General features: G+C 50.4%; 1 protein-coding gene and 1 long non-coding RNA gene across 2 annotated transcripts; one reads left to right on the forward strand and one right to left on the reverse strand.

The window, feature by feature from the left end:
• BTBD2 (BTB domain containing 2) lies at positions 1-25,280 on the reverse strand. The gene is made up of 9 exons (XM_053965789.1): positions 24,700-25,280; positions 17,986-18,105; positions 14,319-14,475; positions 10,555-10,660; positions 9,559-9,756; positions 5,797-5,989; positions 4,285-4,372; positions 3,205-3,351; positions 1-2,715 (listed from the first exon to the last, which is right to left on the reverse strand). Exons 1-9 carry the CDS (start codon positions 25,278-25,280, stop codon positions 2,554-2,556), a joined length of 1,752 nt encoding a protein of 583 aa, XP_053821764.1. The 3' UTR covers positions 1-2,553.
• On the forward strand, positions 25,168-27,120 carry LOC128800540 (uncharacterized). Its single transcript, XR_008435006.1, has 2 exons — positions 25,168-25,245; positions 26,382-27,120. It is a non-coding gene; the product is annotated as an uncharacterized LOC128800540 (long non-coding RNA).
• Positions 27,121-27,981: the final 861 nt, after the last annotated feature.

Below are 27,981 nucleotides of genomic sequence, written 5' to 3' on the forward strand. Positions count from 1 at the left end.
TAAAGACAACCTCAATGTCTTTATTGTTTTCCTATTTACAAATCACAAAGCTGGCCAAAAAGCAGAGTGTGAACACGGGACAAGAGCATCGGATACATTCATCAAATAGCACAGGAGCCAGGCCAGGCCCGCTCTGCTCGGAAGGTGACGTGGTACAACAGAATGGCTCATACTTCTGGGAACAGGCATGTCCAACAAGGAATTACATTCATCTATCTACAAAAGCCAGAATTGCATCAAACTGCAGAAAAGCCATAAGAACAGAAGTTGCTCAGGTGTAGTTCAGAGTTTGACTCCTCTCCCTCTGTGACAGGACAAGCTGCCAGACCTGCCCCACGCAGGGAGGGCAGGAAGGTGGGATTTGAGACGAGAATTTGCGTAACAAAATAATAAAGAGAACAAAACTTCCAGGGAACAGCCAGCGGGAGGCTCTCCCTGTAGCTGGGCAGGGCCTGCCCCAGCCCTGCTTTTCTCAAAGCCAAGTGCACAGCTCTGCCTCTCTCAAATTCCTATTATTCCACCCTTTCCACCTGTACTGGACGCCCCGAGGTGCAGAACCCAGATCAGAGCCCCTGGGGAAGATGCAGCCCCAGCACGGGCCCTGGCTGCCAGCAGTGACATTCCCACCACCTTTGGGAGGGGGGTGTGACAGGAGCAGGCAGAGTCACAGACAGCCCGACGGACACAGAGCCTGGGCTGTGAGTCCATCTTTTTGCATTGCACAGAGTCAGGTTCAGTCACCAGGTCATGGAGCCAGGGTTGGGATTTTTTTTCTGTTTTTTTAGTACTGGCCATATTAGAACCATCCCACCTGGAAGCAGGCTGACAATACACAGCTCACACCATCTCTCTGGAGCACGGAACACACTCTGGGCATCTCTAACAGCTACTGGTGAGGAGATGCAGGGCATTCCCAGGCTGCTGCTGCACAGCTGAGGAGGAGACTCCAGCCAGCACAGCCCCAGGATCCCGGCTGGGGCAGCGGGAGGAGGAGGAGGAGGAGGAGGAGGAAGAGCCGTGCTCCAGCCAAGGACAGCCAGGTTTCGACTTCAGCAGTGAAATCCAGTGGCAGCAGCTGCCCAGAGAGTGGCAATGGCTCCATGGCTGGAACAGGAGGTCAGAGAAGGGGCGCTGAGGCAGCACCACCCCAACCAGTCCCACACAGACTCTGGTGGCTCCGGTCTTTCTGCCAGGCTGAGCTTAATTTCAGCTTCTTCTGCAGAATAGGGGAGGAAGAGTCTCGTGGTCTTCACTCGTGGGCAGCGAGGGTGGGGCTGGTCAGGCAGCTCAGGAGCAGCCACCCTCTCTGACAGCCACGGGAAAAAGCAGCTGGCCCTGAACAAGGGGTATCTTCAAGGTCACCGAGCTCCACAGCTCAACAGGTGATGTTTGTGATCTCCCTCCTGTGCCTGGCCAACAGGCAGTGTGCAAACACACACCAGCATGGAGAATATTCCACATTTTCCTGAACCATTTGGTAAATCCTTGTCCATCTGCTGCATTATAGGTAACAGGCAGGTGCACATCCAGCCTCTCTTCCTGCTTCCATCAGGGCAGCAGGGCTGAGGCAGCAATGCACAGGAACAGAGGGAAACACATGGAAACGTGCATGGAAACTGCAGGAATGCCCTGGAACAGGTAAGGCAGGTGCCCTTCTGCTTCAACTGACAAACCCTGGCACCCTGCAAAGGACAACGACCAGTAACAACAGAGCTGGGGCTGCTCAGGGGTGAGCTGAGCATCACCAGCGCTTGGGACGTGCCAGGGGTGTGGAAGCAGCACCACGGGGACTCAGAATGCAGGAGGACCTGCCCAGCCAGGCTGCTGCCCCTTACCACTCTGCAGGGAGGTCACCTCGCTGCCACCAGCTGCCCGAGGTGAAGATTGTCACAGATCGGTGAGAAGAGCAGGAAAATGCCTCGGTCCCTCCAGAGGAGCTCAGCTTTGAGGTCTCCGAGCCTGTGTAGTGCTGGAACAGCAAAGCCCCAGGGAAAAGGCCACTTTCCATGACTTTTGAAGGTGGCTCTGTGTGCTGAGGCTGCTGGGAGGGAGGGAAGGTGCTGGACACAGGCTGGCCAAGCCCTGCAGTCTGGCCTGGACTGCTGAGCTGGAGCAGAGCAGAGGCCACCCAGCCCTGATCGAGTCTGTCTGTAGGACCATCTCCTCATGGCAAGTGAAACCACAACCAGAGCCACTCATTACCTTGTTTCTGACCCGTGGAAAAGCATCTACATTCATTACAGTCCAAAAAACGCACGTTGTTAGATAGGGTTAATCAGGAGGTGAAAAACAACAAGCCACAGACAACCTACAAATGGTACTGGGACACCAGCTGGGCTGCACTGGCACACCAGCTGGCCTGCACTGGGACACCAGCTGGCCTGGCACCTGAGAGCAGCAGCAGCACTAGCACAAGGCAGAACATGAGCTTTGAAATGATTTCACTGTGACCTTTGGCTAGTGTGGCTCCAATTGGTGTGGTCAAACTCAGCCAGAGATTTAGTTTGGGAGGCGACAGGGAAAAGTCGAGTCCAGGGCGGGCTGGCAGTGGCACTATGTGTAGAAGATGATCTCTGGGATTTGTCCATCCTCCACGGAGGTGCCGTTGTTGTTCCCAGCCGCGTAACAGAACGTAAAGCAGGTTTTGGCTCCCGTTGTTGGTGATTCATGGATCACTTTGCGCAGTCCTTTGGTTCCATAGTGGGAATCTGGACCCTGCAGGGGTCACGGAAGACAAGAACAGGTCAGGACCCTGCTGCTGCCCAGGCTCTCTGGTGGGTTTGGAGCTGTGGGGATGTCAGTTCCTCCCTTTTCCTCCTCGATTTGCACCTCAGGTATTCTGAGCTCAATCCCATCTCTATCAGAACACTAATTTAACCAGGTCTCAACAGCTAAATATGAACTTTTTGAGGCCACTGCAGCAGTCTCTGGATTACACACCTGCAGGACTCACAGTTCAGCTGTACCCACCAAAAAAATCACCCCATCCCCTCCCCAGTGAAACACCTGTTCAGTGCTGTGAGACAAGTCAAAAACCAGCTCTGAATGCTGGGGGTGAATGAGCTCATGGCAGCAGCAGGGCACACAGAGACCTTGGAGCTTGCACCACTGGCCTCGAAGCACACAGAGCAAAGCCCAGGTTGCACTGACAACCTAGAGCAGGTGCCCTCACCTGCCTGCACCTCGCCCCACCCCGGGTGGTACCTTTAGAGTAGCACAGGCTGTGTAGTTGACGTTGGGTAAAATCTCAACAGGCTCCTTGAACATGACCCGGAAAGTGTTGGACGATCCGTCACAGCTGAAGCCGGTGTCGTTCTGCCCCAGGACCGTGTTGCTGTCTGTGTGGATGATCTGCAACACAGATCATCCATGAAAGGGTCAGCTTTTCATCTGGACACTGCCAGCCCTGCCCACGTGAGTGTCCCTGAGCTAGGCTGAGCCCCAGGCACTCCCAGATGGACCAGCCCTGCACTGTCCATTACTCGTGTCACCCATCAATGCTATGATCACAGAACCACAGAATCCCACATTTGGGTTAGGATGGACCTTAAGGATCATCCATCTCCAACCCCCCTGCCACCCACTATCCCAGGTTGCTTCAAGCCACATCCTGGACTTGAACTTTCAGGGGTGGGGCAGCCACAGCTGCTCTGGGCCCCTCTGAGCTCACCACAGAGCCGTGAGCTCGGGTCTCAGACAGCCCAGAACGCCCCCTTCTCACCCCCAGGCTGGCAGAGCACTGCAAGCCCACACTGTGCTTAGACCCTTCTCCCCCAAGAGCTCAGGGCAGCAGGATGAGCCCTGACAATCAAGGAAGAAATGCTGACAGCCTGTGCTCATCACACCTGCTCTGTGTGCTGGAGTGACTCTCCTGGGGACAGTCCTTCTCCAGTGACCCACACTGGGGTGGCACACGGGCACCCCGAGCAGGCACACAGCATCCACCTGGTCTTTGGACAAGATCATGATGGACTTGAGACAACTGAGCCTCTCCCAGCCTGCTCAGGGTGGGAAATCATGCACAGCTGCTTCCCAAACTGCCTCCCAACTGCCCCAAAGCTGGGAGCAGACCTGGGGAGATGCTGCAGTGACGTGTGCAACAAAATCAAGAGCAATAATCCTTATGATTCCCAGTGCCCCATCTGGCCCTTGCTACATCTGCCAGCCCCCCTGCCCAGGGACACACACAGTCCCTCTGAACCTCAGGTTTTATTACAGATTCACTAAAACGTGTTTGTCAGCCCCTAAAACAGCCAGGATTTTTAAGGCAGCAGAGAGAATTACCTGTATATTTACTTGGTAATCTGTTGGCCCGTGTATGGATCCGTATAATCCAAACCCAACCACAAATATCCTTTTGTTTACTGAGAACCTGCAGGAACAGAGCAGGAAAGTCAGTCCAAACCTGACACTCCTGTATTGCTCCAGTACAAAGCTGATACACAAATATCTCCACTTGTGCTGATTTTACATCTCTGATTTAATCAAACCTACAGATTTAAGTGCAGCCCTTACTAAGAGGTGAAACCCTGCACAGAAACCATCAGCTGCACACTCACACCTCTGATTGGTCCAGTGGGGTTGTGTGAAACACAAAGCTGCACAATCCCATCCCCAAATTTCAGGGTCCAGGCTCAGGAAGTGTTTCCAAGTTGTGGCAAAACATCAGCACCCCCAAACGCCCGCCAGGCCCAGGCAGGGCAGCCCGGGAGTGTGGAACAGTGCTCACCTCACAGTGCTCTGCCCAGCAAACACCACTGGGTACTTCACTGCTGAGCCCTGAGGAATTGTTCATGTGCTGCTGGGTATTTACTGCATTCCAAATTTACCAAGAGCAGACAGAAGGATTCAGTCACTCCTGAGTGCAGGAATCCCTGCTGCCCAAGGAAGAAGGGGAAGGGTATTTAGCCCACTACAGCTCCACCTTCTCAGGTAGCAGAAGCCTCAGTGTCTGCCAAGCTGCCGACAGCATTTCTTCATCCGTCCACCAGCTCTTTTAGCACCGTAGTGTTTCCAGAACAAATACCTGGGGCAGGCTGGAAGCCTCAGCTCTGCAGCTAGCATGGAACATTCAGTGTTGGAACTGACCCTGATGCTGCAGGGGCTGAACCTCAAGTCAAACCCAAACTTCAAAAGGTCTGTGAGCATTAGAGGTGGGAGCAGGAACTGTTTGCAGCTGGCAGCAGTTCCCACTGCCAGGAGTGAACCAGAGGATCTCACCAACAGCTCCAGTGCAACAGAACCATTTTAAAAATTGTGAAGAGCTTCATTGCTGTGAGTCCCCTTCCACCCAAGATAAACACAAAGCAGGAAAGAACCCCAAGGCTTCCTGATTCCCTCCTGTCTTGCTCTCATTTTCTGCCTTGGGAACACAAGCCTTGCAAAGCACCATTTTCCAGCCACACCTGCCAGTCTCTGTCACTGTAACTGGGTTCTGCTTGTTGTCCACAAACTCAGGTCTGAACAAACTGGGTGTCAGCAGAACTTTACCCCAACCCCTCTCTCTAACAGGAGAGGTTAAGGGGGTTCAACAAGCCACACTGACACCTGGAGCAGGGAACCAACCTGATGGAGCACTGGTTACCTGTCCCCCACAAAGCATGGCAGGGGAACAACTGGTGACAACTCATTTATGTGCCCCTAAGCTGCAGGAAGCCTTTGGGGGTTATTTCCCTCCCTTTCCGGGGGCCTGAGCTGGGAGCCACATTTCCTGGAAACCTTGGCCAACAGAGATGCAAAGTGGCAGCAACACGCAGGTCAGTGCATCAGGGGATGGTTCTGGGCGCGAGAGCTGACCTGATCCTGTCACTCGTCCCACTGTACCCCCAGCGGCTCTCCACCTGCTGGAAGCGGCTGATGCTGCACTCCTTGCCCCGCAGGCAGCACCGGGGCCGGTCAATGAACTCCACCCGCGGCTTCGGGTTCACCGTGAAGTGCAGGAACAGGCTCACCACCTCCCGGTCCGTCAGGATCCCCGACTGGGCAGGCCCTGCAGAGGGGAGGGAAGTGGCAGTGCCATCAGCCTTAGGGAACCACAGAGTCCTGGAATATCCTGAGCAAGGAGGGACCCACAAGGATCATCAGTGCAGCCCCCATCCCTGCACAGCCACCCCACCAAGCCCACCCTGAGCATCCCTGAGAGCGCTGGCCAAACGCTCCTGGAGCTCTGGCAGCCTCGGGGCCGGGACCATTCCCTGGGGAGCCTGGGCAGTGCCAGCAGCCTCGGGGGGAAGAACCTTTCCCTGAGCTCCATGCCAAGCCCTGGCACAGCTCCAGCCCTTCCTGGCCTCCTGTCCCTGGCCCAGAGCAGAGCTCAGCCCCTGCCCCTCTGCCTCCCCTCGGGAGGAGCTGCAGCCCCCGAGGAGCCTCCCCTCAGTCTCCTGTGCTGCAGCTGAACGAGCCAAGTGCCCTCAGCCGCTCCTCAGCCCCTTCCCCAGCTCCGTGTCCCTCCTTGGGACACTCTCCAACAGCTTTGGATCCTTCTGATGTTTTGGGCCCCAGAAATGCATAAGCAGAAGGAATCCCTCTGGGATTTTCATGGGGAAACAAGCCTGACTTGCAGCTGGCACCAGGCTAAACCCCCATCACAGATGGGATCCCAGTGGTGCATCAGGATATTAAGACCCAGACAAAGGTGCTGCCCTTTATCCACAGGGCAGTCATGGGCTGCAGAGCCCACATGGAACATGGAACTGTGATTAACTGCACAGCTCTGTGGAGCCCAAATGCACTGGGCTACCAAAAAAATCCAAAAGCATGCAGCTGATCCTTGCCCCACTCCTTCTGGAAATTGTAACATTGGTAAGAGACAGGGATTTCCATACATCCACACTGGGTGTTCAGACAATGGAAGACCATGAGGAGGAGGGAGAGGGACTGTCACGCAGTTACCATCAACTCAAAAAGTTGAAGAGTATTTTTACTCAAGACAAAGGTGGTTCAGCTCATTCCTTCAGGCATTTAATCCACATTTGCATTTTTATACCTTTATTGCAGAACCTTGGGAAAAATGCTAATGATTTTAGCAAGAGCTGGAGCACGTTCTCATCTTTTCTCCAGTAACAAAACATTTTTTCCAGAGTGATCACAGACTGGTTTGAGCTGAAAGAGACCTTAAAGCTCATCCAGTGCCAGCCCTGCCATGGGCAGGGACACCTTCCACTATCCCAGGGTGCTCCAAGCCCCCTCCAACCTGGCCTTGGATACTTCCAGGGATCCAGGGGCAGCCACAGCTGCTCTGGGCAACCAACTCAGTGATGCTGAACTCTGTCTTTGCAAACTACTTGAAATACTTTCACAAGTGAAACTGGATAAAATTAGTCTGTTAGCCTAGCACTCAAAAGCTTCTCTACAACTGTTTGTACAGGCTTTGAACAGAAACAAGACCACTGAGTACTGGGGAAACAACAGCAGTTAAATGCTCTTTAATGTGGGGAGCAAATGCCCAGCTACTTGTAGGTCCAAAACTACTTGTAGCTGGTAAATTCAGCATGGTATTACCCAGGCATAACCTGGTCCAATGATGCAATGGGGAGAGACTCAAGAATTCAAGGAAGTCGACTCCTCAAAGGTAAATGAGCATTTGGATACTTTGTTCAGAAAAAAAATCAGCCTCCTTGATGTGTCTGAACTTATCCTGCGTTGCTGCAACTCACTTCTACAATGTTTCAAATTACCTGCTCTAAGGGGAGGGAGGGACACATTTGCCAGTTAAAACATCTTCATGTAAAACCCCACGTTTGATACCAGATTATACAATAAACTGGTGAATCCACTGCTGTAAAATTCCCTCTTTTCTTGGCTTTTGGGAGAAAGGGGTGTGGAGGGGAAAGGTTTCCCTCTCCTGTCTCTGCTGTGATCACCACAGAAATCAGAGTCACTTAGAAACTCAGAAAAAGGACAAACCTGAAGGAATTCCAAGTTAATTCCTTGTTTAAGGAATAGCTGATCATTGCAGTCCCCCAGGTTTGGGAGTTTTGTTCATCTTTTAGGTAAAAGTGGATGGAGAAAACTTAAGAAAACTGGAGAATTTCACTTAAAGCACAAAGGTCCAAGTAGGACAGGCAGTTTGTGACAGACAACATGGGGAGGGGCACTGACACTCCCAGCTCAAAGCCTTCAACCCAAACATGCCAAAATTAACACTTTCCTCCCAGTGAGAGAATGATACAAGGTCGTAAGGAAGGATTGAAAGAAATGGGATCTGCAGAAAGATGCAAAGATCTCTGCTTCACTGAGCAAGCTCCTTCTGAAGAAATCCACGTTCCCTAAGGCCACATCACAGCTGTGACAGGTCAAGCAGAGAGTGGGGACTAAGTCTGAAGCATAGATTTTCTCCTTACTAACAGCCCTCCTCACGTGGGAACAGGGACATGCGGGACTGACCAGCTGATGCCAGCGCTGCCCTGAGAAGTGACCTGCAAAGGAAGGGGTCAGCGCCCCTCTTTGCTCCTGTGTACACAGCACTGCAGCCTGAAACAAGTTCCAGTCTGGAAAATGGCTCCACTGTGTCTTTTTAGCATGAAAACTATTTAACACAATTGCCAGCTTCCAATCCCCGGGGAATCCCCAGAGGATGAAGTGAAAGACAACAAGCAATGAAAAGAAAACAAGGCAATCTATAGTCCAAGCTGTGAAATGAGTTAGACATCTCTGTGGATCAAGATCTTAATGTAAACTTGAAAAATACTTTGAGACACAGACTAAACAACACCAAGCCTGCAGCTCAAAGAACATTTTCAAAGTTTTTCAGATATGGGGCTCTGCTCTGAACAGCATTGGCAAGACAGGGCCAACACCACCACAGGCAGAGGATGGGGAGAAACATCCCCATTTCTCTTTGGGAACAGGCTAAGATCCACACCAATTATTTGCACTCCATTAGCTTTGTGTAGTTTAAACTCTCGGGATGGCTGGGAAGGGGAGCAGGTGAACCCCAGTTTGGATCTTTTCCCTCAGTTGAATGGGACAGTAACCATCCAACCATGCTGTGAGAGCAAACACAGCTGGATCCCCCTGCTCTTCCCAGGGGAGCACCACAGGCTTTAAAATGAGTGAATGGGCATGGATGAAAATGGCATTCAGACAGTAGATTTTGTAATCGTAGAATCACAGAAGAGTGTTGGAAGGGACCTTAAAGCTCATCCAGCGCCACCCCTTGCCATAGGCAGGGACACCTTCCACTATCTCAGAGCACTCCAAGCCCTGTCCAGCCTGGCCTTGGACACTTCCAGGGATGGGGCAGCCACAGCTGCTCTGGGCACCCTGTGCCAGGGCCTCACACCCTTATACTACAGAATTTCCTTTTGATATCCAGTCTAACCCTGCCCTCCTTCAGGAGGCCATTCCCCCTTGTGCTGTCACTCCAGGCCCTTATGAAATGTCCCCTTTCCAGCCTTTTACGGGGAGAATGAGGGAAAATGGGGATCAATGTGGGGGGAATCTCATATTTAAATCACTACAGGATACACAGAGAAAATCCTCTTTCGTGTGACTTCCCTCTGTGTAGCTGAGGGAAAGCAAAGACCAGGATTGTCAGAAACACCTTTGTTGAGTTACCTGCTGCAAACTCCTCAATAGTCATCAGTGGGAAGCGGATAAGGGAGAGAGCTTTGCCCAGAACCTTCCGCTTGTTCTCTGGAATCACCTGGAGCTGCTGCCGCTGACACTCGGCCTCCGACCAGCGCACCACGGCATTGAACAGGCGAACCTCCCGGATCCCCAGGGTGTCCCTCTCCAGCACTGCCACCAGGGTGTCTGCAGGGCAGGACAACAGGCACAGCTTCAGCCTCTGAACCCCAAATCAGCCCCTTTCACCTCGCCAGGAGTACCCCACGCACAGCCAAGGTAAAAGAGGAAGCAGCTGAACCAACAGCATCTCCCAAAAGTGCTGCCTGCAGCCTCTGAGGAAGATTTATCTGCATATTCCATCAGCAAGGAACTCACTGGAGCAGCAAACAGAGCCCATTTAATTGGCATGTTAATGCAAGTGCAGGAGGATGAATTGCAACTTGCTTGACGTCAAATTTGGATGAAACAAGCAGCATGAAAGCCAGAAGGTGACCTGTGCCTTACCTCCATAGTCCATCTCATTAGAGGAAGGTTAAAGCCTGAATTTTAATGTTCATTAACTGTGCCCAGCAAGTTTGGAAACTGCAGACGGTAATTAAAATAGCCAGTCCTTGCTTCCAAAAACACAACTCCTTTTTAACTCCAAAACCTGACAAAGACTTGGGGAAGAAAGCCAACTCTACAAAAAAAGGCAAGTTTACACCCACCCAAAACCTGCCAACATCAACACAGGAAGCAGGCTTTGTGTCATGCCCAGAAAACTCAAGTTGCACCAAAGTAAGCAGATTCCAGGGTATTTCTGCAGGCAAGGCAGCAAACTCTTTGGCAAATTCCCTGTCTCCAGCCACTTTGTGCCAGACTATTCAACTGATTGCTCCAGAACAGCCAAGCAACAAGTGCCAAGCATTATTAACCTGTAACAACTTTGGAGACAAGCTGGTTATGAAAGCAGGGAGAGAGAGGGAGGGGTGGAAAAGAGCTTACCCAGGTCAATGTCTGTAAACCCCTCTGCATTGAGGGCATCTGAGGTGTTCTTGTCTATGTTCTCCAGGCACAGGCTGGCCAGCTGGGGCTCATCAAACAGCCGGGCCTAGGCAAGAAAAAGCATCATTAACAGAAAAGGTATTTTAAAGTTTACACTAAGAACCCCCCTTCCCCTCCCACAGCCCATCTTCATTAGCAATACCATGCCTGACTGCACCAGGAATCCACTGGGTCTTTCACAAGCAGTTAAGCATGACAAGGCAAACACTAGAAAATTCTGTGTTTGGCAGCAGCCCTGGTTCAGCTGTGCATGTCTTCAGGCACGTCTTTGTTTTAACACGGCCTGGGTGCAGGCACCAATCATGTTTTCCAGCACCACACTGACCCTGTCAGCTGAGCACAGGCAATTTTTACATCATTTTTCTATTTACAAGAAAGCTTTGCCCAGTGACTCCAGGCCAGCTTGCTCTAGGAATAATGCAGAGGCAGCTTATTCTGTAAGAACAGCCACACTGATCTTGTGCATTAACAAGAAAAAGCTGTAGCAGCAGTGCCTGTGTGTCCTGGGGAGCCCTACAGGGTACACAGCCTGCTTAGTGCATTTCCATGTTTTGCACAGAAACAGCTACTCCAATCCAGTTACCTTAAAGAATTTGTCCCAAAATAGGTTACTATTCCAAGCAAAGCCTTACACAGCCTGGAGAGCTGCTCAGAATTTCTCTGCCCAACTTAAGTGAAGTTTTGTAACAATTTTGCTGCCACTTCAGATCACCCTGGACTGCCACGTGTTAGCAGCCCTGTGCCTAGCATAAGCAGAAATGGGTGGAACACACAAGAAACCACTAAATGACCTCTGACTTCAGTGCTTTGGTTTTGTTGTTTAGGAAGGAACTGCCTTGACATCACACCTAACAAGAATACACCGGACTTGAAGTCGCTGCCATAGGTAAGGTTTAAAACTCATGTTTTGGGCTGGGAATTCCATCACTCAGGAGGTGCCTTCCAGCATCTTCTGCTTCACCCCTGCTTGTGGCATGCAGAATTCAGCAAGGCCAATCTTTGTGCTGAGACCTCAAGTGCAGGAAACTGAAACAACAATTTCTCAGGGCCCAGGGAAACTTCAGCAGTTGTCACCTGCTCCAGGGGCTGGAGGGCTGCCAGTGTCTTTACACTCTTGGCATCAAGAGCTGTGACTGACTCAGACTTTACTACTGTAGTGGCTCTTTGGACACGTGAGGACTTTGGTTACGCTCGCAGAGCTCTCCCCCACAGCAGCTCCAGGCAAGCTTTATTTCCTTGCTGATCAAAGTGACACTTGGATATATGTCTGGCATGAAAGAGGATCACGGCTCACTAAGAGGCACAATCAATTAGGAAAGCTGTTTGCCTCTGATATTTCTGCCACTGATCAGCAGTTGCTTGAGACAGACAGTGACACAGCTGCTGGACCAGCAGACTGGGCAGACACACACAAAAGGAGGTTTGGGGCTCTACCAGGGATCTCAGGTCCTTGATCTTAAGACTATTGGGCAATGTCTTATACAAGATATATCTCAGGTCTGTAATCTTCTGAAGAGGTTGTTGGTTTGATGCAGTGAAAGCAGAAAACAGGTAGCTTTTCACACTGCAGGACCAGAAACAAGAGGGTTGTGTGAAGAGATCCTTTCAGTGAGGTGCAGCCAGTCATCAAGATCAGGCACATTTCTCAAGCAAGACCTGCCTCAAACATCTCAGATTTGATACAGAGAAATAGTGAACATAAAACTAGATGGGAATCATCACTGATGATTATACAGAATGAACAAGCCACAAACAAAAGGCATCAGGAAAGCCTTTCCCCGTCTGGCATTTCACCTGCCTCAGTGCCACTGATAGAGTGCCAAGCAGTATTTTGGTTTTGGCATCTGAAACACAAGGATACCTTCCTCCTTTGCCAAAGAAGGACCTCTGTGACCTCTAAGGAAGTCACCATAAACCTAAATATTACTTTGCCAAAGCTACAAACTCAAGTGCAGAGACACAGGAAGTCACAAAAAGTCTCTGCATAAGGAATACCACCAAAAGCTAACACCTCTAACCTATCATGAAGCAATGGCTAGCCTTAGATGCCTCCCCAAAAGTTCAGTCTGTGGGAAAGATCTGTTCTCAGCTCCTGATCTTTCAGATTGCAACTGCTGAACCTAAAGAACAGGAAAGCTGCAGCCAAGGAGCTGCAATTGTCCCACTATGCATCAGATGGGAGCACAGATTTGGCTGCCATTGCCCAATCAAGAGCCTTCAAGTCCTGAATCTGCCTCTGGGAAGTGCAGTGTGGATCCCCCCCGTCTCAGAGGCTGCCTCAACAGTTCATGGCACGTGGAAAAGGGACAGGTTAAAGAGGATGTGTAAAGAAGGCCATGGAGTGTTGCAGCAGTAGCTGAACCCAAGCAGTGACAAGTGACAAACAGCAGCGTGACATGGAACTACTTTGAGAACTGATCCAAATATTTAAACTAAAAAAAAAAAAAAAAAAAAAAAAAAAAAAAAAAAAAAAAAATCCCAGCCTAATCCTGAGCAAAGACCTCAGCAGTGACTGCTTCAGGTCAGCACTGCTTCAATATCTGCACAACTGCTGGTGAAGCCACTGCCACCCACATGGTACCTACAGCCAGAGCCCAAGAGACACCTGTACTCCTGACAGGGAAAAGTCCAGCAGACAGGAATGCTGGGTGAGACAGGCAATCCCTCAGAGCCAGGCCACCTCAGTGTGCTGGTTCCCAACTCAGTGCAGCTGGGAAACTCCTCTGCAAGCTCTATTTAACATCAGACATCACAGCATCTTTCCTGAGCTGGCTGATCAGAAATAGCCTTCCAGAGCCACTCCACTCTGCCCATTCCCTAAAGGAAAGAAACTCACACTCAAAACCTGTGTGTTTCTTATTCCTACAGCACCCATAAGAGGGTGTCCCTGGCAGTGCCAGACTCCACCACACAGGTGACAGCACTGTGGATGTCACCAATATGGCACCAGCTGTCTGAGAGTGACAGGGACCAGAGAGAGAAGATAAGGCTGGGAAACAGGGATGAGTGATGCTCATTTAATCAAGCTGGACACAAAGTCTGATCTTTTCCAAACTAAGCAGAAGTTGTAAACACTATCTCCTACTTTGCTGCTTCAAGAATCAAGTGGAAGGTGGGGGAGCCCAACCCTCAGAGACTGGATCAGACCAGGGGCAAGGAACAGCTGCTCTGACACTCTGGGTCTGTGAGCCTGCAGCACAGGAGGAGCTGGAACAGGCTGAGGAAGAGAGCACCTTGCTCCTCTCCCAGGAAAATAAACCAAAGCACTCATGAAAAGGTTTTCTTTCACCCCCACTTCAGGAAAAGTATTGCACAAAAGTCCTTCAAGGAATGGCTGAGCAGCCAGACACAGCACTGAGAGAAAGCTCAGCATTACCAGTCCTGATTCTGTAACACACGGAAATCCTCTCATTCCACTTTTCTTCTTGGCAGATGAAATCTTTCCACCCTGTTAACTCCATCCCCAGCTCACACTCTGGAAGGAACCACCTGCCACAGTGAAACAGAAAGATCTGAAACAGCAGCAACGTTTGCTGTATATTGTTCTTTGTAAGAACCTGCTCAGCAGTGCTGGACTCCTGTGAGGAAAAAATCAAAACGACCCAGAACTGCTCCACTTTGGATGATCAACGCTGGAACACCCAGAAAATTCCCATTTTCTGACTGTGCTGGACCTTGCTGAAGGCAGATGATCACAAACTCACCTGAGTTAATAGCATGAATGCATTGTCTGCTCTGAGGTTTTTTTTAAGAAACTCCACACAATGAGCTTCAAGGGCTGGAACTGCATATTTCTTAGCTGTGTAAAGTGTTGTCATAACAGTCTCTGGTCCGATCTGAACTTCGTCTGAGTAAAGAAATCTGAAAACATGCAAACAAACATAGCTGTGGTGAATTAAGATAACAGGGTAAAACCCCTTCAATTCATAGAAAACATGTTTGTGCCTCTGCCCGTCATCCTGGTCCATTTCCTCTACTGGAGAGATAGAAGGGTTTTTACATCCTTCCCACTGACTCTGGTTTAGCAAGATTTTTTTTTTTTTAACAGACATTTTACAGCATAACTCTAACAGCTGGGATTTGCACTGAAGCAACTCAAACTGCCTTGCATCCCACCACCAGTAAGCCCTTAGCCTACCATTCATGCCAGGCTAAAACAGTCTCTGGCCAAGGGCACCCCTTAAAATTCATATTTTTGGCTGTTCAATTAGAATAAACAAGGACAAAGATTCAATCTTGCCCGCCTCCCTCAGAAGAGAAACTCCATTTTACACTACTAATTCAGAAGTGCTGAGAAGCACTCAGACATACCCATCCACTGCACACAAGGTGCTTTACTCACACTCCCCTTTTTCATCTCTTCATTTTACAGAATGAACTGTTTAATTTCATGACACAGATCTTTAAGTACAGCTCACAATGTAACTTCAGCATAAAGCAAGAGTTAACTGCAGTGAAAAACAAGACTGCCATTCTGCACTAGCCTTCACTGTTAGGCCAAAACAAGGAAGCACTTTCATGATCTAAATAACAAAGGAAACCTGACTGAGCTCCCTAATACCTGAACTCACTGACCAGAGACAGAAGGAACTGAGAGGCTGAGCTCAGTGAAACTAGTAATGCACTGGTATTAGTCCTTATCACAGAATCCCAGAATGGTTTGGCTTGGAAGGGACCTTAAAGGCTGCCTGGTTCCAGCCCCTGCCATGGGCACAGACACCTTCCACAGGTTACTCCAAACTCTGTCCAGCCTGGCCTTGGGCACTGCCAGGGATCCAGGGGCAGCCACAGCTGCTCTGGACACCCTGGGCCAGGGCCTGCCCACCCTCAAAGGGAACAATTCCTGCCCAATCTCCCATCCAGCCCTGCCCTCTGGCAGTGGGAGCCATTCCCTGGGTCCTGTCCCTCCAGGCCTTGTCCCCAGTCCCTCTCCAGCTCTCCTGGAGCCCCTCTAGGCCCTGGAAGGGGCTCTAGGCTCTTCCCAGAGCCTTTTCTTCTCCAGCTGAACAGCTCATGCAGTGTTTTTTTACTGTATCTCCTTTAACCAGTGGAGCATTTGCCAGTCAGGATCTCAAAGACACAAAGCACAGAGATGTAATATTGTGTTAACTGTTCTTGGCATTCCTATTCCTGGGATATTTTGGAAACTCCAGCAAATTTTTGCTCTGCATTTCTCTGAAGGGGACACAGCAGCAGGTTGTGTGGCTGCTATTCCGGGAAGCTTCATGCAGCAGCAGGGCTCTTCCAGGGGGATGCCAGGCAGCATTCCCATCTGCAGCAGAGAAACTCCTGCTCCTCCAGCTAGAGGAGACCAGGATGCCATTCCGTGAAGCATCAATAGTGTGATCCACAGGCAGGGAAGCACTCTCGCTGCTGAAAGCAGGTTTTTGTGCTGCTCCTGGGCACTTGTCAATAGCAGCATCATGCCACAGGTTAATCAATGTATTTTGCACACATCCCTTCCCAGCCCCATTTGCACTGAGAAATCCTTTCTATTTCAAGATTAAAAGAACACAGTGGCTCTAAAACCAATTATTTGTTTACTTCAGTGACTGTGTCAGTATTTCTGTTTACCAGAGTCCAGTGTTTGTTAAGAGAGACAACGAGAGAGGTTCAAACTGAAAAAGCCCAGTACCAATTTAAAAGAACATTTAGACTGCAAACCCAGACAATCAGACGATCATCTTTGGGTTAACATAATAATAATAATAATAATAATAATAATAATAATAATAATAATAATAATAATAATAATAATTATAATAATGGAAAAGAATCTCTTAGACATTTACAGCAGAATCTCTTACACAATTTACTAGCCCAAACTCCATCACAATCCAGCATCCAGACTGGACCTTCTGCAGAACATTCAGGATGGGCACTTGGTCCCTGGATAAGCTCCTGATTTTACAGCATTAGATCATGGCTTGGACCAATTCCAGAGACATGTGTAAGGATCAGCTGCCATTCTAGATCAGTGTTTGGAGGGAGTGGTTTTACTCTAGGAACTCATAGCACATACTTGGTCAGCTTTCTCCTGGAAAGCGGCACCCAAACTTCCTCTGGCACATTTAAGCTCTGAGCATTTTAAAAGCAATTTAAAAATCCACTTCTAGATTTAAGCACCCAAGATGTCACTGGACCATGGGCACAGCTCAGAAGCACTGAGGTAATCTACCAACGACTTCTTCCATAAAAAAATGTAAATACTTCTGTTGAAATCCACCTAAACTTATCACTTTATCTTTTGAGATGATGGGTTCTCTTCTGAAATCACTCTGTTTAATCAAGTGCTGAAATCTCAGCACTGGCAGGGAAACATCAAGATTTTTGCCTCTAATTCACTGGATATTTGGGCCTCACAAAGATTTAAAGATAGTTACAAGTTCTGCACTCCAGAGAGATCCACATGGCTGATAGGCACACACCAATTAGAGGGATTCCCCACCTGCTGGTGTCTGCTTTAAAGCGAGCCAAAGGGGAAGGGGCTCGAGGCTACCAATTATTTCTGGCCTTTCATTCTAGCCCAGATCAATTTAAAAATATTCCAAGACAGCACAGGCATGACCAAAGCACTTTCTGAAGGTAAATCAAAAAGTGTGCCAGAGCTATATATAGTGACTGCTCCCAGTAGGAAGCGAGTGGGGAACATGTCAAGAGCACAGGACTGGAAACCCCTGGAAGTAGGTTACAGAAATCCTATAGAAACAGGACAATGACTTTCCAGCATCCATTCAGGTCTGCTGCTGGATGTTGTACAGCACCAGCCAAGCTTAAAGGAATTGGTGAATAGGATGTTACAGCCCCTTCCTCCTCCTCCTCCAGCACACAGATTTGCAACACACACTGGAAATGTAAATTCAAACCCAGCCCTCCAAAAGAGGAATAAAACCCACACAAAGGCTGATACCACATGGAATGGCTGAGATTTATTACACACCCCTGCTTACCTGTTACAACTTGCTCATGACCTAAACAAGCTCCAAGTATTTGTAACTTACAGAGCTTTCAAAAGATCACTTTTCCCCTCTTCTCTCAAAGAGCATTTGGCTGAAACCAAACCAATTAGTGAATAAGAAGCTATAACACAATGGCCAGTATGTATGTATATATACATATATATATATATACATATATATATATATCTATAATTTCTTAATGCAGTAGCTACAGTAGACTTTTACCCAAGAAAACAGGGATTTAACACCAGCATTTAAATACTGTTGAACAGCTCAAAGAGGCTTTTCATTTTGGAATTTTGGAAGTTAACAACCTCTGCTCCACAAATACTTCTCTGCTTTCATTAAAAACATTTTTTTGCTACACTAAATCTGTGCATCCCAGTTATCCTGTGCTTTAGAAGCAGCTTACTTGAGCAGAGCTAGGAAGGCAGCAGGCTCCACGTCAGGCAGCTCAATCTCTGTGGAGGTTGTGGCCATCCCACCATTAAACATTGCATCAAAGACGGCGCTGCCCACGGCCAGCACGAACCTAACGTGGAAAAAAACAAACATGCAAATAAAACCTTATGTTAAATCATATTTATATTCCAAAAAAATCCCAGGCTGGTTGCTAATCCACAAAGCCACCCTCGGGGAAAGCAAATCGTTTGTGGAGTTAAAGGAAAAGTGTTTTGCAAGAGCAGGGAGGGTCAGGCTTGCTGCTCCTTAACTGCAAAACACCAAAGCTGCAAGGAACTTCCTTCTGAGCCTGTCCTGGCATACAGCACAGTAATGGTTCCCCAAAGGCCAGATTTTGGGAATTATGGAATAGAATACATATGCTTTGTAAAGCCCCTGTAGGAGCCTATGTATCATCCCAACGTTGAGAAGCAAAGAAACAGCAAGTTAAGTTAAGGAGTTCAGGTTCTTCCAGTAAACAGAGCCCAAGTCTTGCTGCAACTTCCCACAGTCACCTACTGGAAACATTTATGGAAAACCTGTCACTGCACACTACCCATCCTCTTCCACAGGCCCAGGCACAGAGCAAACTCCCAAAACACAAAACTGCACCTGGAGCTGCAGACCCCAAGCCCTGGCATGGGAGCTGCCCTCCCCATGTAGCTGAGGGCTTCCATGGATAACCTGCTCTGGGCTCAGCCCAGAGGGAAGAACAAACCTCCCTCAGAGCAAACCAGCACAGCAAGGTGCACACAAACCTCAGCACTGCTGGGAGCTTACATGGTAATACTGGCACAGAAAAGGACATTATCGGCTCTAAAGAAACTGAAAGCAGGAATTTGCACAAAACAGGTTTGACACCAAAAATTATGTCCCAGCACACCCATGCAAACAAGATGATTCCCCCCCCCAGCAGATATTTCCTGTTTTAGGATGAGGCCCAGATCTGGGCTGCTGAGGGGCCTGTGTATATTTAAGCTGCTGTACCTGCCTCAGGACTTAGAAAGCCATTTTGAAAACTTTCTTGTTCAAAAATGCAGAGGTGAGCTTTTACCATGAAGGATTCCTGTGTTTGCCACCATGCAGCTCCCTGAAGTTAAAGTGAAGGTCACAGCTCAGCAACGTGGGGAAGCAGAGCAGCCCAGGCTGCAGGAAATTACTACCATCACTTCTCTACCAACTAGGAAAAGGAAAAAGCTGGAATAGTCCAGGTTTTTGCTGCAGTGGTTTGATGCACATTTCCAGAGAAGCAGCAAGAACTGCAGGCAGAAATCCATACAAGACAGCAGGCATGGGGCAGAAACTTCCAGCCCAAGGAAAGTCCAGCTCTAAGGGGGAATTTCAGTCAGATTTAATAGGAAACGACCTTTTAAAAGTAGGAAATTTCCATTTAAACAATGTTTTAATTTTCTGGCTTTTCCCTCCCTTCCCATCCAGAGGAGGCTTCCCAGGGATACAATGGAGTGAAGCTCCATGGATGTGCCAGGCTCATTTGCTGTGACGGAGTTTGGCTGACGAGCCGGCTCATTGTTCCTGATGGGCTCAGGGAGCTTGGGACAAACCACAGTGGTTACAAAAAAGTACACACATGCATATTTCTGTCAAACCATTCTCAAGAAAAATGTCAAGAACAAATAAAAACCTTCCTCACAATACCAGAATTGCCAGATGAAACAAAAATCCTTGTTCCTCCAAAAGCAGCGATGGTGGCAAAACAATTGCTGGCTTTGTCTGATACTAAAAATTACCATATATTAATTGCACTCTCAAATTTTCATTCTCACAGCCAGCACAGTATAGGTCCTCAATGAGCAAGAGCTTTCAGAAGCTATTTGAAAAGGGCATTCATTTAAAAAAAAACTCTCAAATTTTTGCTTCCATTTCAGCTGGGGACAAATCAGTCGGATTTTGTAAACTGCTGAGCCCTAATAGGATCCCGGGAGGTCCCAGAGAAACACAGGACTCCACATTTGAAGTTCCCTTAAAACACTAAGAGAACATAATTAACATAAGAAAATCCCTCTCTCTCTCCAGTGTTTTCTCACTCTTCCTAAAACAAATGCCTAAAGCTGCTCTAAAGACACTCCAGGAAAAGCAGGGATGCTCACCACTCCTCCTACACCATCCACCAGCTTCCCCCAGCCATGCAGGTCTGCAGGAGGAAGAGATGGGGTTTGTTTTGGATGGGAAAATCCAACAGAGGGTTATTTTTAAACACTTCTGTGACCAAAACAGAGTGGACTACTGAAAGGAGGCAGATAAATATGCAGAAACAGAACTAAAGAATTAAGAAAGCAACACCTGATTTCTCCTCATTCCCTTTGCACCAGGAAGAGCCAAAGTAATCTGACTGTCAGCAGTAAGAGTCACAGGGACTTCCTTGAGGTTAATTTGTCTTCAAAAGGATCCAAAGCTGACTACAGGCTGTTGAAGGCCTGCAATAAAATGTCTTTCCTTCTGCTATTTTGTTTCCTATGACAACTTTCACTGCTTCATTTTCACCTTGGCACCATTTGTCACCTGGTTTCATCTGCACACCCACCAGCACTGCTCCCTTTCTAGGCACTACAGCAACACCAATAAAAACAAAAGAAACCACCCAAAACCCACAACTACCCCACTGCTGCTGAACAGCTCCCTCCTCCATGCACCACTGCAGAGAAACCTTAAAATATCTATTCCAGAAGAGCTGGCACAGGAACACAGCAACACATGACGTGCTGGAGCTCAGTGACACCGTAGGTGATGAGAAGCTGCTGCTGCCGTGCTGGCTGCAGAGGATGCAGATCCTGGGTCAAAGGAGCAGGAGCAGCCCTGCACGGGAGCAGGAGCCATGGGACACCTTGGCACACCATGCTGCAGGAACCGTGAGTGAATATATGCCCGGGAAAAGACTCCTGGAAACAACAGCCAAAATCTTACTCAAAATCTTACTCTGTCCCCAATCTTCGGTTGTTCCCAAGCTGTAGATCTCCCAGGCTGGAGCACAGACAGGGTTGCATCCCCACATGCTTGCCCTACTCACTCTCAGGCCCTGTTTTCTGGCCAATTAACAAGTTTAATTACGACACCCATGCAGTTCCTGGCTGATGAGGTTTAGGCATTTCTAATCCCATTGATACTGTGCTCAATGAAGCAAATCTGGAAAAAGAAAAAAACCCTTCCCTCTTACTGCTGGGTCTAATCAATGTGTTGACCTTGGCCATGCTGCTGCCATGAAGCTTCGAGGCAGCTGCTCAGCCTGGCTTTGACACCAAAAAAAATTAAGGCCATCCCATCTTCTTCATGGCTGATTCAGCAGCAAGAGGGAATGAGCTGAAGGCTCAGAGACAGAGCTTGCTTCAGGGTAGGCAAGGAACTTCCACGGGGGTCTGGAGTCTCCTCCAGGTGGGAAACCCCTGATCTTCTCAGGGCTGCAGATATTTGGACAAGTGACCCTTCAGTCAAACCCATTCACACCTTTTATCTACAAACTGGCCTCTCACACACAAAATGACTGTTTGCTCTTAGCTGCTCTGTGAGGTTTCTTTTGCCTGTTTCTGTGGCTTGATACAAGCTGCTGAGCCACAGAATCCCAGATTGGTTTGGGTGGGAAAAAAATCTTAAATCCCATCTCATTTCCCCCCGTGCCATGGCAGGGACACTTTCCACTGTCCCAGGCTGCTCCAAGCCCCCTCCAACCTGGCCTTGGACACTTCCAGGGATCCTGGAGCAGCCACAGCTGCTCTGGGCACCCTGGGCCAGACCCTTGCCACCCTCATAGGGAACAATTCCTTCCTGATATCTAATCTAAATCTCCCCTCCTTTCAGATTAAGGCCAGGTGCACTCAGAAACACACCTGAACCTACATCTCTGTCAGAAATCTCTACTGGCACCAGCACTTGTGGACATCACCTGTGCTCACTGGGCACACACCACTTCATTACCTCAGCCTACAAACCCTCCCCATTCCCTCGGCTCCAACCAGGAGAAGACTGACCAGGAATCACCTGCACCATCACTTCCAGCTCCCACAGGACTGTATCTCTTGGATTATTTGTGCTTCCCAGTGTGCTGCCAAAGCCATTCCCAGCACACCATGAAGTTACACTGAGGATGACAGGCAAGATGCTGCAGACCATTCCTCAAGGCTCCACAAGGAGCTGTCCAAGAACCCTATTTAGGAGATGCTCCTCCTGCAGCCATGCTTGGTACCTGGCCTGGTCTAAAAATTTACACAATTTAACCAGACTGCAGACATACTTATCTGGGAGATGTGCACTATTGTGCCAGGGGTGGTTTAGATTGGATATTAGGGAAAATTTCTTTACAGAAAAAGTTGCAAAGCATTGGAATGGGCTGCCCAGAGTGGTGGTGGAGTTACCATCCCTGGAAGTGCTCAAAAAAACCTGTGGATGTGGCACTTGGGGACGTGGGACTGATTATCGGATTTGATGATCTTAAAGGTGTTTTCCAGCCTTAATAATTCTGTGAGTTTATGACTTCAGACATCTGACAAAGCACCAACACCTGAGGTCGCTGAGACAAAACAGCACCTCTCCAACTGAACCCACGGTTGCTTTGCAACTCAATTCCAACACAAAGTATCTTCTGCTGTTGAGCTGCTGTGGGAGCACAGAAGGGGTCTGGGTGGTTTTATTTTAGGCCCTCTTATTTTCTGAAATAACCACAGTACTTCATGAATCACCAGGATATCCCAACTGTAACATCACACGGACAAGTTTTACTAAAATCTCTAGAATCCTTAGGTGGGATGTCACACCATGACACACTCCATTCTATCTTTACCACCCAGAGCACCAGATGAATTTCAAGCAATTAAGCAGCAGCTCACTTCGGGGACAATTTTTTTTTTTTTTCAAAGCTTCATTTATTTTCCATTTATTTCTGGGCTGAACATCAGCCGTCCCCACCCAGCAAGCCTAGTTCTCAGGACAGGACCAAGCTTACCCAAATACTAATTAAGCTTCAAATTATAAGAGAGCAAAGCTGACACCCTAAACACTCAAAACAGCCTAGAACAAGTGTGGTTTGTTCTAAAAGTGAGAGAAAAGGGGCAAAACTGAAGGAGGAACTTCCAGTAACGTGAGCACTTAGGAGAAAAGCCATAGTTTGAAGTTGTTTGGATCGAGGCTCCCTTTGCCAAGCACCACTTCCAGGTACACCAAGGAACCTCCCCCACCCAATTAAGTTGGTTCTATCTCTGAGCTCTTCCTTGGGAGGCCCTTCCCAGGGTAGGAGGAACAGGGTGCACACATGGATTCACTGGAGCTCCCCCAAGGAACCAGCTGAATGTCAATCAGCCACATCAGATCTGCATCATCCAGGTGGAGGCGATTCCCAGCTCCTCTGAGCTGCAAATTCTTAAATGGCAGCTCAGCCTTAAGCATTAACCTCCACGGGTTACCCAGACCCAGTTGTCATTCTCAACACAGCTCTTCATGGTAGTGGATTAACCCCTAAAACAGGGCTTCAGAAAAGATTCAATGAAGGTCATTTTAAAATTAAAGTGTTCTACCTGAAATTTGGGGTCTCAAATCATTGTTCCTTCATTTCCATCCCCCAATGCTCTCACGGATTTTGGTGACCCCTGTCAGCAGGGATCAGGCAGTCTGGGAGACTATTCCTCCTCTCCTCTACTTCCTACCAAACCAAGGGTTATTTCCAAGCGAGACACAGGGATGTGGGGTTTTCCATGCTGTGCCTGTCCCACTCACACCATCCCTCTGGGAAAAACATTCTCACCCAAACCCTGGACACATCCCGAGCTGGTGACCATGAGGAGAGGCATGACACTCTCCAAGGCTGGGAGAGATCTGGGGCAGCACCGACTGACCACAGTGGGGTCCAGTGCTCAGGACGTGTCCCTGAGCAGGGGGTGAAATGTGGGGTGCAGTTATGTCACCCTCTTTTCTCTCTTCACAGGGGAGGTGCAGCAGCCCAAACCCTGCACCCCTGTACCCCACTTGATGGCACGTCACCACCCGAGGCTGCAGGAGAGCCCACAGCGCTCCCAGGGCCGTCTCTGACGGACACTGTGGGGATGACGGGCCATCCCCGATGGAGAAAAGAGATCATCCCTGAAGAGGATGAAGGGCCATCCCCCTGAGGAACTGTTCTGAGAATAAGGAGACATTCCCTGAGGAGCAATCCCTGAGGGGCAGTTTTGGGGGATAGGGGGACAGTTCCCTGAGGAGAAACACGAGGGAGCAAAGGGAGCAATCACCAAGAAGCAGTTTTGGGGGATAAGGGAGTGATTCCCTGAGGAACAACACAGAGGGGTGAGGAGAGCAATCTGTGATGGGAAGCGAGGGGGATAAGGATGCAATTCCCGGAGGGAATATGTGAGCAATTCCCTCAGGGAATAACGGCGGGGGAGGGAGGGAGGTGGGGGGGAAAGCCATCCTCGAAGGGCAAGTTGGGGGTTGAGGGGGTGATCTCTGACAGAAGGAGGAGGAGTGATGCCTGAGGGACACTTCTGTCAAATAAAGGGGCGATTCCCTTTATCACTGTGGGGGCCATGAGGGGAAGCCCCCAGGCCCATCGAGCCGGCCCCCACGACCCTCCCGAGGCCCGGGACCCGCGGCCACCCCGCAGGGCCATGGGGCTGGGTGCCCCCACACCCCTCATCCCTCCCGCATTCCCGGCTCCCCACGCGTGGGATCCCCGCGCCCCCCGCCCCACCTGTGCGCCGGGATGCGCTGGGAGCCGCGGCCCTTCCCCACCAGGAAGTGCACGTCGCTGAGCACCTCGTTGTTGAAGAGGAACGCGAACCGCTCCTGCACCGTCGGTTTCGTCGCCTGCCAGTTGTACACCGGCTCCCGCTGCAGCGCCCCGCCAGGACCGCCCGCCCCGCCGGCTGCCCCCGCCGCCCCCGCTGCCGCCGGGCCCCCCGCGCCACCGCCGGCCGCCGGCGGGTTGGCGGCGCCGCTCTGGTTGTAGGTGAGGCCGGGCGGCGAGGCGGGCGCGCCGTTGGTGCAGGCGGCGGCCGCGGCGCCGTTGCCCGGCGGGGGCGGCGGCGGCTGCGGGCAGGAGGAGGAGAGGCCGCCGGGGCCGCCGCTCCCTCCGGCCGCCATCTTGTGCGGCGGGGCCGCGGGGGCGGGCGGCGCGGGGCGGCGCTGCAGCAGCACCAGCACCAGCAGCGGCGGGCGGGACACGGCGGCAGGCGGGACGGGGACGAGGGCCGCGGAGATGTCGGTGCTGGCGTCGATGGCGGTGGCGTCGATGGCGGTGCGGATGCAGAGCGCCGGGCAGCAGCGGCGCATGGGGCGGGCGCCGCCGCCGGCCGGGCACGGGGGGAGCGGCGGAGGCGGCGGCGGGGCGGGGAGAGGGCGTGGGGCGGCGGGCGGGGCCGGCACGGAGGGGGAGGATGGAGGGCGATGCGAGGGGGAGTGAGGGGGTGATACCTAAGGGGATGATTCCTGAGGGGGCGGTCCTTGAGGAGGATGAAGGTCCATCCCTGAGGAGCACTTTTGGAGATGAGGGGGCGATCCCTGAGGGGCTCTTTTGAGAGTAAGAGGGCATTTCCCTGACGCGCAGCAGATGGGAGCAATCCCTGAAGGGCACTTTTGGGGCAAGAGGGGATGAGACCCTGAGGAACCAGTGTGGAGGAATGAGAGAGGCAATTTTGGTGGGCGATCCCTGGGACAGTTTGGGGGATGAGGGGACGATCCCTTTGGGAGAGTAAAGGGATGATCCCTGAAGGGCTGAGCACTGGAAAGGAGGGGGACTATCCCTGAGGGACAGTCTGGGGGACAAAGGGGGCGACCCTTGAGGTGGTGAGGGTCAATCCCTGAGGGACGGTTTTGGGAATGAGGAGGTGATCCCTGAGGGGGAGTAAAGGGATGGTCCATGAGGGAATAATCCCTGAAGATGATGAGGGGCCAAACCTGAGGGACAGTTTTGAGGATAAGGGAACATTTCCCTGAGGAGCAACGTGGAGGGGGCGGCAAGAGGAGCAATCCTTGAGGGGCAGTTTTGGGGATGAGGGAGCAATCCCTGAGGAGGATGAGGGCACATCCCTGCGGTGAAAGGAGGAGGAGCAAGGAAAAGGGACTGATTTCCCGAGGAGCAATAAGCAGGGCAGGAGGTGAGGGAAGCAATCCCTGAGGAGCAGTTTTGAGGGATAAGAGGAGCATCCCTGTGAAAGGGGTTATTCTGAGGAGGATGAGGGATGAGGGACCCCAGAGAGCAGTTTGTGAAGGGATGAGAAATGAGGGTGCAATTCACAGAGAAGAGGTTGAGTTAAGGGGCTGAAGGGGGTCAGTGCTGGGGGTGAGGAGCCAGGGAGGTTTGGGCTGTGTGGAGGTGAAGGTGAATTGGGGGTTTTCCCTTCATGATCTCACACACCAGCCATTCCTCTGCAGCAGACCCAGGCCTCCAGCATCCCTAGGCCCCTGCTTCATGCCCAGCAATTCCTCCCAATAATCAGAGTTACTGGCTGCTGCTGCTGACACAGGCCTGGACCACCACGGGACACCACATTACCAGGCCCACCACAGGTGTTGCCCTGCACAAACCTGGGAGACACAGCACCCTGATCCCTCACCTGGTCATGTCCTGTTGCTCCTGCTGGACCTGCTCAGCCAGAAACCACTGGCCAGAGTTGTCCCCACCGATGGCATCTCCTCGCCAGGCAGCACGAGGTGGAGATGGTGCTGGGGCAGGAGCCAGCTGCAAAGCAGAAGATTAATTAAGAGGCTGTGCCACTGCCTCGCTGTGATCTCAGTAACTGAACCGTTAAAGTGATTTGTTCTTCGCAGGGTAATTACATTCCCCCTCTCTCTGTTATCCATCCCCTGATCTGTGCTGCACCCAGTCAGGAGCAGGCCTGTGGTCCCTGAGTCCATGTGTCAGAGGGGAGATGGCCTGGCTGCCCCTTCTGCTTCCTGTGCCTCAGCATTACAGCTTCTGTAGCACACAGAAACATGCTGTTTGTGTGGACTGTGTGCTGTTTGTGTGGATTCAACGCTTCCAGACCCTCACACAGCTCTGGGATCTACCCAGGAGCCACTATGGCTGGACAGAGCAGTGCTGCTACATCACTGATTTTGACTGAGAGTCCAACTTGGCTTTGTATCGTGTTATCAATACCTGTTTCTTCTGCGTTCTGTGCTGTCAGGTTTCTTGCTGCATTTTTAAAGCTGCATTTCACAGGGACAAGTTTGGGAAACTCCTATGCAGGGCTCTTGTCCTAACAGTCCCTATGCAGGCAGGCATGACTAGGTGCCTATAAAATCAGACAACCACAGAACCATAGAATCATTAATATAAGAAAATATTTTTAAGATCAAGTCCAGCTGTTATCCAAGCATCACCACCATGTTCACCACTAAACCATGTCACCACAAGTGTTTTTTGAACACTTCCAGGGCTGGAAACACCTACAGCATTTTAGAGTATCTATTTAGAGTATTAGAAATAGTATTTTTTAGAGGAACAGTCCTTTTTTCCTGTGAAATCTTTCATTTATTAATAATAACCAGGCATTCAGTACAGCCATATTCTCTCTTAAAACGCAGCATCCTTTACTGTTTAAAACCATTTCCTCAGCACATCACTCCCCCCTTTCTAGCCCAGCTGCTTCCACAGATTTCAGCGTCACACTTTCCCCTCGGGGCCGTGCAGCCTGGCCGCCCGCCCGCTCGCTGCTCAGGCCTGTCCTGCTTGCGGATGTTCCTTTCCGGCCAGAAACATTAGAGGGAGCTGGAGACTCGCTGTGCCCGGCTGGATGGTTGGACGTGGCTGATAGCTGGCAGGAATGGCCTGTAGGCACGTCCCAGGCGCCGGGGGGGTCACTGGCTGTGTCATCCCACACTTACCCAGCTCCAGGAGTGCCGCTGAGGGCTCCTGCCCTGCCTGGGAGGTGCAGGATCATCCAGCCCATGCTGGTGGTGGATGCTGAAGTTTCTTCACCATAGCATTCCCTGCTCCAAAATCCCAAAGTCATCCTCCACAAACTGTGGT

Source organism: Vidua chalybeata, chromosome 27 (assembly GCF_026979565.1).
Source record: "Vidua chalybeata isolate OUT-0048 chromosome 27, bVidCha1 merged haplotype, whole genome shotgun sequence".
In the NCBI taxonomy this organism is placed as follows: Eukaryota; Metazoa; Chordata; class Aves; order Passeriformes; family Viduidae; genus Vidua; species Vidua chalybeata.